The sequence below is a fragment of the Falco punctatus genome, assembly GCF_963210335.1.
Source record: "Falco punctatus genome assembly, chromosome: 6".
Taxonomy (NCBI): domain Eukaryota; kingdom Metazoa; phylum Chordata; class Aves; order Falconiformes; family Falconidae; genus Falco; species Falco punctatus.
The window spans coordinates 48255896-48268106 of NC_137585.1; the positions used below are offsets into that span (position 1 = coordinate 48255896).

The 12211-nt window shown below is 34.9% G+C and overlaps 1 protein-coding gene across 7 annotated transcripts in view; it reads left to right on the forward strand.

Annotated features, from left to right (window-relative positions):
- Positions 1-12211, forward strand: part of IMMP2L (inner mitochondrial membrane peptidase subunit 2) — a 483477-nt gene that overhangs the window by 17632 nt on the left and 453634 nt on the right. For all 7 annotated transcript variants that reach the window (XR_013929243.1, XM_080394188.1, XM_080394189.1 and 4 more), the window contains exon 3: positions 6573-6676. Coding sequence is in view for 6 of the 7 variants with exons in the window: in XM_080394188.1 (XP_080250314.1) it covers positions 6573-6676 (104 nt within the window). In the remaining variant the exon portion in view is untranslated. The remainder of the gene's footprint in view (positions 1-6572; positions 6677-12211) is intronic.

Sequence of the window (12211 nt, forward strand, 5' to 3'; positions counted from 1 at the left end):
GTGCTAAGAATATGTATTTTTTTCCTATCTTCCTAGTCATTTAGAAATAAAAAAATGTTTTTTCAGCACTACCTTTCGTCTCTTGAGATTGAATTGGTGACTCACAAAGAGACTATTAACTTTTAGTAGCTATATTATAGTAATTGTAAGGCAAAACTGGTTCTCACTAAACTTGCTTTTAGTAAAAGACAAGTATGGCACCATTTCAGTGAAGAATACTGAAAATGGCATGAACCTATTATTAATACCTGTGCTTACCAGGACATAAGTATCAGTTCACTTTTTTACGTTGGTTATACTGAATGTTTATACAGTGTAAGCCAATAAATGTAAATAGGCTCTGTAACATTTAGAAGATAAACACTCATGATGGCAAACAGCTACTTTGTTTCTTCTGTTATTTGGGCTTGAAAAATACATTTTGTAACAGCCAATTTTTGTGTTGTTACTTTGCATTAAATTACATGCACTGCATATTGCTGTGCATCACCACTGATAACTATAATTTATTTTGTTCCAATGTTGCAACATTCCAATTAGCAGAAACTAAGGATTTGATTCTTAGCTGCCAAGAATTTTCTTTTCTGACTATCTGAATTGGCTTGGAACCTTGAAGAGGGGTTTCACAGCAGTGAAGACCAGCTGCTGGGGCTTGAATTGTGCAGCGTTCACACAGACAAAACTTGGGCTGGAACCTGGGCTTGGTTGATTTGTGTTTAATGCTATAAAAAGCATGTGGTGGGGAGGAGGGAATGGCGAGGTGGCATTGTGCTTTATGTGGCAGTCTATAATCTGATGTTTCGTCTCTGTCAAGAAACCTCAGCTGGTCTAGAACGCAGCTCTCACCTCAGGAACAGGGATGAATGTAAAATTATTGACTCCAGTAATTGTACAATCCAAGACCAGAAGTTAGGTGTAACATAAGTTACCTTTGCCCTTTTAATGAATGTTATTCTGAATATCATTGATGACCAAAGATAGGAGAATCTCAGGGCCTACAGCTGCAAAGCCAGAAATTTCCTCTAGAAAGGAGGAGTGGGAAACTGTGAAAACCAGTTTAATTCTCTTTTTTACTATTTTCACACAGGAGAGAGGAAAATATAAACCACAGCATCTAGATAAGTGTAAAATCAGCCAGATGGATACAGTTCTCTCATTTCCCATCTCCCCTCTTTTTGCCTTTGTCGGGACCTAGAACCACGTGCTGCATTCAGGATGCAGATACATCCTGGATTTTATGTTATGGTTTTGTGTTTTGTTTTGTTTTGGGTTTGTTTGTCTTTTTTGCACCCACTCCCTGGCCCCGAGCATGACCTGAGCATTTAATTTTTAAAGGGTTGTGTTTTTAGCATGGCACGTTGCCTTTCTTTGCTTGTTGTTTTCTGTCTCTGACATAATGTTCTGTGTAACATGCATTCTTATTTGAATATTTTTTCTTGGAAGCTGGAAAACCTTTTTCTAGATTTCCCTACTCCACAAGTCTGTTGAGCCCCTCTGATCAAGACCTCAGTTTTATGTTTCCTTTGAAGTCAAAGCCTCAAGTATTAGGGTGTGCTCTGGTATTGTTCTGGAGTGTTACTTCTGTACTGACTTGAAGGGCATATAGTTAACTGTGGTTTATCTGTGGAAGATTTGAAAAAACACTACAGTTATTTGCTCAGATTTATTCAGCCTGACAAAGAAGGATATGCACTCTTCATAGTGGCTGGGGAAAGCAATATATATTCACTGGGTGATTAAAATCTAAGCTTTTCGCTTGATGTGCCTGTTGACTACACGTTTCCTCTGTTCATTGAAGTATAGCTAGCTTGAAAGCTGAGATTTCTGGTTTTACTGACATCTCAGTGTCTGTGAAATTCTTTCTGGTTTTATTCTGGACTGTCTCACTGAAGTAGAAGTTTGATTTAAACTGCATATGAATGTTTTTCAGACTACAAAAAATACTTTCTAGTGCTTTTAATAAGATACTAATTTCCTTGACAAGATTTATTAGACACCTAACCAAATCTGACAGGGACATAGTTATAAGGAAAATATACCTCTCTTGCAGAGTAGCTGAAGGAGCACTGGTCATCACATTGCAATTCCATCCATTTACTGTGTTCTCTGAAGGGTGATCTATGTTGAATGTATCTGAAAGCTATGGATATGAGGGAGAGTGAAGTCCAGTCAGCATGTAGTCATATATCAATCACATCCTTCCAATGATATCTTATTGTCTCAATTTGAAGATATCATGCTATGATTCCCAAGAATTTGTTTGTAATAGACCTCTAAAATGTATAGCTGGCTTTGTGTACTCATCGTTGTGGCTCCTGCTGAGCCTGAAATTAAAAGTTCTGACAAGAAGCAAGGAATAAATCTCTGTGTGTCACACTCGCTCTACTACCCACGTTCTCTGTTGCACAGTCTCTCGCCCCCTCACTTTCTGTTTTTCTTTTGGACCAGCGTTACTGCTGCTTCATAGTTCCTGATGTTAGTAATAGTTTTTGACACCCTGGCAAGCATGCTGAAAAAAGGTTCTAATGAAAATACAAATTTTCTGATTTATTCCCAACCAGTTAAGACAGACTAAATGCATTTCATGGTCTCAAGCTGATTTTGTGTTTCTACAGTGCTTTCAGCTATGTGTCATAATTCTTTCACTTGCGCTGACTTCAGTGTATATGAGTATTAACTCTAACCTATAGGGAATAATAGTGAACTAGTGCAGTTCATAATTTAACATTTTTTAATTGTTTCATTACCTTTTCTTTTTCCAAAATTACTGTTTTTTTTAAATTCCCACACGAGGTGGTTTTGTTGCTTAGGATTTTACAGATTGATGTGCTTGTCTAGCATTTTGTTACTAGTGAGTTTCAGGTGAATTGTAATCTGTTTACAGCATTGAATGTAAGTGACACAAACAGCTGGTAATATGCATTCATAATTGGCTGTTGTGGATTTTTTATGACTCCTCCTGTAATGCTGGATGTGTACTTTAAAATGTTATCATATGGATATCTTCATACCCATTTATGTTTGGTTTTGGTTTTTGGGGCTGTTTTTTTTTCTTTTTCCTATTGGGTTTCATTGCTTGTCTTGTATTACAAACTCTTCATACATAATTATATGGAAAAGGGAACCCCCTGTGGATATACAATTTTGTAAATTCATTAAATCAAATGGAGTGTTTTCAAGTGACATGGAAGATGACAGCGTATGTGCAACTATATATGCAAGTTCTATTGTAAACTGTTCAATACCAGGGATTACACTGAGTAGCCTGACCAGCGATCTCTGATGAAGCACACTTGTTTCAGCAGCAAATGTTATTCAATGTTCTATTCCATTATGCATAATAGCAGTTGTTATTATTCTATGGCAGTTTCTCCTAACTTTATTATTAGGATTACTGTACTTAAGCCTGTGAGCTCATGTGAATATTCTTTCTGTTCCCCAAGCTGTAAGCAAATCAGTTGTGACCTTCTGGTGTTCACTAGCAGCATAACAACTATCAAGTTAATCATTATTTATAGTAAAAGGGCATGCTTTTACCCTCCTACTTATGGAACCTCATGTCCTGTGAGGCTTCATCATATGGCTGGGGATCTCAATTTGCATGCTTTTAGCATTAGATTAGTTAGTAATTGGAAAGAGTGAATGTTTTGTGACTTCTGCTCCACAGTTCTAAATTAAGACCTGTGCATTTCATTTGTAGCAGGCTATTATGCCAAGAACTTGGGCAAACAAGTTATAATGCCTTACGCTAGAGGAAGGAAGAAGCCCCTGTATTATTTCACTACTTACAAAAATAAAGCCCTTGTGAGCCTATTTGTTGGCTACTTTTTCAGAACGTGTTTTTTTTTGTTTTGCTAGACCTGAGACCTTACTACTTGTAAAAATGTCATGAGGAATAAGTTGTCTCTAGACAGAATGCATTAAATTCTTTCTGTACATTTTGTTGTGGCATCACAATTTATTTTATTTACATTAGAAAAAGACTTACTGAAGGATTTAGATGACTTTAAAAAAAAAAAAAAGGAAAAATACAATTTTGATGTAAAATGAAAGTTGTCTCCTAGTTTTCCTTACATTTCTTCTACCAAAATAGTAACTTTATCTGCATTTTTAATATGTCAGGTTGTTTTGTTGGAAAGAGAAAGAATACTCTACATTGTCATATTTCTCTCAAACGTAATTCTAATACGTAACGAGATGGATATCCACTCTGTATGTCAATACCACATGAACAATAGATTAAAAACAGCAAGCAATATGGTATTACATTTAGAGTGCTTTTAAGTTAGAGAGACTGTGCAATATCTAAATGCATTTAAACTCTGAAGCATTTCTGTTGTTTAAATACAGAAGGCAGTAGGATTCAACTGGGATAATGCAGCACCTGGTGTATTTTTCTGTAAGATGAAGCTGATGTAGATTTAGTCAAGAGGAAAAGTTTGTGAACACTCATGTAAATCTTTTCTAAGTATCAGCTGTGAAATACATTATCTTTTGGAGCAGTGGGTTTTAAATTTCCATTTGTTTTGATCGTCTTCTTCCGCTCTTTAAGTGGATACTTTTGAGTACCAAGCATTTTACTTTTTGAGAATATACCATATGCATGATTCCTGCTTAGTAAGATTGGCCTCTCTGCCTTATATGTAGTATCATTTTTAGCTTCTGGCCCATGTGTGCCTGCATTGTTAAAATGAGTATGACTGTGAATTTTGTGAATTTGTACATAAATATTTTGTATGTGAAGATACTATCCTTTGGTGGAAGATGCTGTGAAGGTGGAACATAATTCTAGAAAATTGTGATTAAAAAAAGTAGTAATGAAATATCTGGTAATTAGCTTCTGGTTTACGTTTATCTGACTCTTGCAAGGCATAGACTCTAGTAGATACAATAGTCATGAGTGTTAATGTATTTATAGCTTATGCTTGGACCATATCTCTGTGAATGTTAAGGTGATCTGCTTTGATCCGCAGACTTAACTTGGCTAGAACTTTGCCCTATAGCCCACAGCTCAAAATGTAAGTAGCCTAGTCTGATGTTCAACTAAAATTATTTTGTCATTTCCTTCCTTCCACCCTGACATATTTATTCTTTTCACCTATCATATTCATTACTGTTCCTGTCAATTACACCTACTCAGGCCCATGGCACGTTACTTTTTCTAGAACACTGAAAAGGTAGTTTTTCACGAGTCCCATTTGAAGTAAGTCTTCATCAACTGATCTGGTTAGCAAAGAAGAGATGATTGGGGAAAATGTAGTAAAACGAAAGCAGCACTTCTAAATTGCTTTTGAAGTTAAAAATAAATACTAAGTGTGTATCCTGGTTTGGGAGCACAATTTTACTGACTAAAAATACAATGAAATTTAACACTGTAATAGCTTGTGTTGAGAACAGTTCATTTCTATCCTATATCCTGATTGGTTTCCTCGTCAAAGCTACAGTCATTCTTGGGAGGGGAATCTCAGCAGTGAAAGTCTGGTGGTACATGTGAAGGGCCAAGTTATATTTAAAGGTGAACACTGAAAACCTCTTCTTAAAAAAAAAAAAGTAAAAAAAAATAGCAAATACTGCAGGTATCATACCAATAAATGACAGGCTGCCTAGTCTCAACACTCTTCTTTATTACATATGTCAGCCAACTCTAGAGTCTAAATCAGAGGTCATCTGCTAGCCAACTTGGTAAAACTGTAATTGTATTAGAAAAGTCTGAAAAACCTTACCGAGAAATAAGCTATTAAAAGACTTTAGCCTGGATTACTCGTAAATGCTTTCTGTCTAATAGAAGGAGAATTTGTATTGAAATAACCCCTGCAAAAATCAATGACAACAGTGCTGTGGAAGTTACTTCCTTCCTCTGCTGTTTCTGGTGGGTTAACTCAGAGCCAGCGTTGACCAGGTACCCTGGTTTTGTACCCCATCACACAAAATAATTATGTATGGTTCCATGTACCTCCTAACACTTTGTACTAACTAATTACTAGGTTATTTTAATATTGACATTAGTGACCAGTCTCATCTAACTGTACGGTTCTTTGAGAGTTCATACTTCTTTGTATCCTGTTACGGAAGGCAGTGTCAGTGTTTTCTGTAGGTGTAGGGTTTGTTTTTTTTCCCTTTGCAAAGGGAGCTGAGATTAGTATTGTTACAAGTACATATTCCATTTTTAGTGTGTTATGCTTGTATAAGCAGTAATATGCTTGCAGAAAGTTTGCTTTATCTGGGAATTTGTGTTCTTGGTTCTCCTTTGTTTTTACTATTAAATGATTTGCAATAAAGGCAATCACTTCTTTCATCGGGCTCGTCATAAGTATGTATACGGTGCAATTTAATTTGCATGCAGTAGTGCGCTGAAAGATGTGAACTACAGTTTGTTATAATTTAATGCCATTTAACATGGCATTTAATAAATGTATTTCCCAGAATACAAGATTCTTGGTCCTCTTATCACAAGTGGATACATCTTTACTGATTTTAATGCATTTTACCTGTTGATAGAATGAGAGTTAGGTGGAGGATTCATAGAGGAAGTGTAGATCTAAAGCTGTTTGTTTTTTTTTTCCCCTTGTCAGCCTTCTTTGAATCCTGGGGGAAGACAAGCATCTGATGTAGTACTCTTAAACCACTGGAGCATTCGAAATTATGATGTACAACGTGGGGACATAGTGTCATTGGTGTAAGTACTTTTGCATATATTTCAGTACTTGCTTATATAAATATTGAGCTATCAGTATTTAATATTTAATCTAAGATACTTTAAGTATATATATGAACAAGGAACATACATTTTTTAATAATGCATTATTTTTATTCATATAATCAGTTTTCAAAACTCAGATTTTCAAAGAATGTATTGTCAAGCTTTCACTTGAAAGGAATGTGGTGGTAAAAGATTGTGATACAGTGTGTATGCGTACCAAAACTGCCAAGAAGAGAGAGCAGTGGGATAAAGAGAGAAAATAGACAAAACATTACGTGGCTTAATGGAGTATACTTTTGAAGTTGTTTGCCCATGCACTCACATTTGTAAGAAAAATAGTGTTTCTTCATCAATTAGTAATAACTTTATTTATTTTTCTGCCGGAGAAATCTGGCTACTACTGAATAAAATGTTAAATATGATCACAGGAATTCAACCGTCTCCATAAAGGACAAATGTAGCAAAAAAAAAAAAAAAAAAAGTTGTTTTACAATTACAACGGAGAGGTCTATGTATCAAGCCAAAAGGTGGCAGTGTTTTGCTGTTAAAAATATTCAAGACTAACAAAGGACAGAAACTATTTCAGCCTTAATATAATATAGAAATGGAATGTCAAAGTGTGCATAACTGACACAATGATATAATACGTTCTCATACTACATGCTTGGATAGTTTAAGGTTTTAGTTTTGTAAGTGAAATGCACAATATGTAGATTATAACAGAACTGTCTTTGGAAGCTATATTATCTGGCTTCCTTTTTGTCATGTATCTCTTCTAATGGTCCCATTTTTTTTGCCTACCTCTTCAGTCTAGTGGTAATTTGTATGACAATTTTCATTGCCAGCTCTTAAAGCAAACTCTTTCATGTAGTCTTTTGTTAGAAACTTAAAATTTGCTTTATGGTCTCTTTTATTTTCTGGCATGTAAGATTGTCTGTAAATGGTCTAGCTACAAATATGAATTTATTCATGTTTTCAACACCTAATATTGCAAAAGGACTCCAATTTCAAGTCACATAATGACTGCTTGTAAAATTTGATTCTGCCTGTGTGTTGCATCCCTCTGCCCAAGTCATGGTCTGGTGATCGTTTAAAATGGTGAATGTAACTGATTAGTCATTAATAGACTGAACAGAAGATGAGCATGTTGTCTGATCGGAAAGCAGAATAATTTCATTCTTATCATACTACTTGAAGATCTGTGATACCATCTGAGCCATCTGCATAGATTGTTTTAACTTTGCTATATGTTTGGACATGATAACTAGTATTTTAAATACTGTGGGGTTTTTTGTATATTTTGAAAATTCTGCGTATTTTTTGTGGAGCTTATGTACACCCACATGAAAGAAGTCATATATTTATGTACTGTACTGAGGTTTTTCTTAATCTTTGGGGAAATACACTGACTAATCGGAGTAGAAAATTAAAAAATCATTTTAAGAACAGTACAAAGGAAGTTAAAACAACTTTAAAATAATATATTGAATATTTTTGATACAAAAATATTGAAGGATATTTTATATATCATTAAAAACTTTTAAATTATAAGTGCTTCATGGTGCGGGTTTGTTAGGAGCAGCTTTGGCCTACTAGCTTATTGTAATGAAATGTTTTTAATTGTGCTGTAAAGACTTGTAGGATGTAGTATCTGGATGTGATTTTGGACCAATGTGAGTTTATTTGAGACTTAACTTTTGGTACATGAGGCTTTTATTGTGTAAATGTGTTAATGTTTTTATCCTTTCCATTTTGATTGTTTAACAATGTTTCTATAACTCACTATTGAATAGATACCCTGCATGCATGTATTATACTTGGTGGTCTGCAGACAATTTGGTTGATTTAAGCAAGGTGTAAACAGGGAAGGCCAGTCTCCCATCAGCTGCTGCTTTTTCTGTTCCTGTCAGAAATTCAGATGAGAAAGTGTTGGTGTGACTGTGATAGGCAGATGGCTATGTAAACCTTCTTTCATATCCTGCTTGGCTGCTTAGCATTTACCCACTGTCTCCTCTTTGCCAAGTCATAGTAGAAAATAGTTATGAGGTTGTGGGAGGATGGTCTTTTGCAGAACAAGAAAGAGCTGAGGTAAAATATTCCTTAATGGCAGCTTGACCAGGGCCATCCAAGCTCTTTGCTTTCTTCATATCATCAGAAATACTGTGTTGTTCTAGTGCTGTTCATATCACAACTCTTAAAAGATATTGTTGAGATCCCAACTGGCAAAGTCCTGCTTAAGCAGATGGCCAGCAGCCAAACTTCAGAGCAAAGAGATGAGTTAGGTTTGGTGGCTCCGAATACCCCAAGAGAGGATCAGTCAGCCTGTGATGATGCTTGTGACACTGCTTGCAGACCCAAAAGCTTTTCCTTGCTCATCCAGTCTAGTTCTTGAACATAGGTAATGTTGTTATTTGCTGACTTTGATTACAAATGAGCACCCGGTCCGCAAGCACTTGGCGGTGTTTATGCCTGGTTAAGGTCTTAAGTAAAGACTGCACGTTTATGGAAATGTGCCATGTATCTCTGTCCATCCCTGCCTCTGCATCTGATGTAAATATGCATCACAACCACAGCTGTGAAATTAGTCACTGTAGGAACACACATGTGCATATACCTGGTTTTAGACATAATATGTAGAATGGTATTAGTCCTTAAAAGTATAAAACTAGTCAGATAAAACCAATGGAAAGAATAAGTTGGTAGCAAAGAAGGATTTACTTACTTGTAGTGTAGTGTTTTACAAATAGTTAAATTTTACCTCAGCTTTTTAGAAGACATTTTAAGTGAATCTTTTTAATTTTAGGTTCAACTCATCCTTATTGGTACCAGAATTAAGAGCACTTGATGTTACATGTTATAACTTTTGAACTCAGAATTTTAAGTTGCTTCAGAACTACGGGAAGTTAATATAATCTTTTATTTGATCACTTGCTTGAGTGCTTTATTTAGATACTGCTGTATTACTGGGACTTAATAAATTAAAAAGCAAAACAGGAATATTTTTCCATTATCAATTATTATTAATTATCACTTATCAATTAATTATCAAGAGTATCCATTATGATGTGTTCCAGAATACTACCTTTAGTATTTTTTTTTAGTATTATTTGCATCTCTTAAACTGATGCAAAAAAAAAAAAGTGTTTATTATTTTGTTTTGGAAATGCATTTATTTAACTTCAAACAGAGAATATAGTCATGTGGCAAGAGGTCATCTTTAAAAGATAAATGAATGCATATTTTTGCTGGGCAGACCTTGATCTTTCAGTAACTTTTGTGGTCAAATCGGCTTTCTATTTTGTAATTGCTTTGCTGAGGTAGATCCCAGCAGTTATGCAGAACTCTCATCAGATACTGCAGAATGAGTTATAAGACGAGTTGCCTTCTCCCAGCTGGTTTCACTCTGTAAAGTCTGAGTTGCCAACAGCATTGTAGCTGTAGTGGTATGCATCACAGTGGGGGTCGTGCAGCTCATGCAGGTCCTTGGGAATATATGCTGCAACTGCGCTTCCTGGTACTAATGGAGATCGTGCTCTTCAATTGCGTATTAATGGAGGATTTTGCCAACTTACCTACATGTCATTTGGTTTCTACTGTGTATAAATGTAGGCATTGTTATAAAAACATATTACCAAAGAGTCATTTATAGCTCTGGAATTTATTTTACTACTGTGTACCTTTATATCCTAATTATAAAATTATGTCCTCTTTTTATTCCAAAATTCCTGTCTTAATGTACAAAAAAGTTGTTGCAACATGTAGAAGATCGCAAAATCAGAGTGTGTATCTAGAATGGGTATTTTAAGGATATGACAGAACTTAAGTAAGCTTTTGAAATGAAGACACGAGAGTATTAATTCAGACATTTAATTTTTTTTTTTAGATAAATAAAAACTTGGGCTTTGTCTTGTTCTTTACTTGGTTAATAGGTTGTTAACAAAGGAGTTAACCATGACTGCAGTATAAATAGGGTTGTTAGATTTTTGAATGATGAAATTTCAAAGCTGCAAATATTCACAGATAATAATTTTAGCCTTTGGAGGTTGTGTTACTTCTAAAATAGAACACCTTCTCCAAGGTGTGGCTGAGAGCGGGAACCTGCTTCCTGGGTAGGTTGCCAGGTGTCCCTCCATTTCTAATTTAAAATGTGTGCTTATGTGTTAAATAAAGATAGCTGTGCTGATTTAATCTGGAAAAAGATTGAGAACCAATGCTGTTTGTTCCGTACATTCTGAATGATAACATGCTTCCAAAGTTTTGAACTGTAATAGTGAAATGAAAATGGGCAGTATATTTAAAAATGTTTTTAAAGATCAGCTATAATAATAAGGAAATTAATGTTGTATATTTTGTCAGCTTCTTGTGGGTTCCTATATAGAAGCATAATTGCTTTAAGTACAAAGCAATTTTTTATGTAGAAATTTCCTTGACATTTTTTTAAAAATAAGCATACTTCTATCTGCTATCCTGATGAAGGATATCCTGATGAAGGACAGAAGGTGCCTTCTGTCATGGCTTCCTCTGACTGTAAGATTATATCCAGGACTTTTGGCAAACTCCCTTACTTTTAATAACTATTGAGTATTTTTGTGTAAGGTTGTGTGTGTTTAAGGTCTGAAAAATCCAGTGCAAATCAGGATTCTGGAGGAAGAATCAAAGTACTGCGCATGAGGTTGTCTCTGCGACTGTGTCCCTCGCTGACGTCTGCTCAGAAATGAGAACTGGAAAAGGTAGTTCTGTGATGATATTGTGGGATGGTTCAACAAGTTTCAGCCTATTCACACAAATCTGAATAATCCAAATTTTGAAGAAATGTGGTCTTGTTCAGTTGACGGAAACAAAAGAGTTCTCAAATGGTGCGAAGTGAATGCATACTATTAATAAAACATAATAATTAATTAATAATAAAATAAATAATAGAATTTAAGAAAACATAATAATTAATAAAATCGGAATGTCATTAATAAGACTAGCCTAGTAAAAAAAAAAATCACTAAGTAGTAGTTACTGAAGGAACTGCTTTGAATTAGAATCAGTAGTTGTAATTATGAAAAGACTTTCTACTATATTCTGATAGATGTAGTATGAATGGATATTTAATGGTTCTTGCATTATTTTTAAGAAAGCTTCTTTCTGACTAAAACACTGAACAACCTTTTATGAATACCTCTTCTTGACCTTCTTAAGTCTTCCAATTTCTATTCTATTTTTGTTTGTACTTGGGTCCCTGTACCAAGTCATCTGTCTTCTGGCAGGTAGGACACTGCAAAGGAGGTTGTGCTGACATAGAAGCTAAATAATCACTTTAGTTTCTGTGTCTCAATGACCTCAGGAAATCTTTCCCTATTCTGTTCTTTTAGCTGGGAAAAAAAACCCTCATGTCTTTTCCTGATAAGAATCAACTATGTAGTTCTACTTGTATTATCTGTATTACAATCTATTATTAGAGTAGATATATTATATTAAGACTTGCATCTTATATTTATAAAGTAAGTAAAATCTATTTTCTAA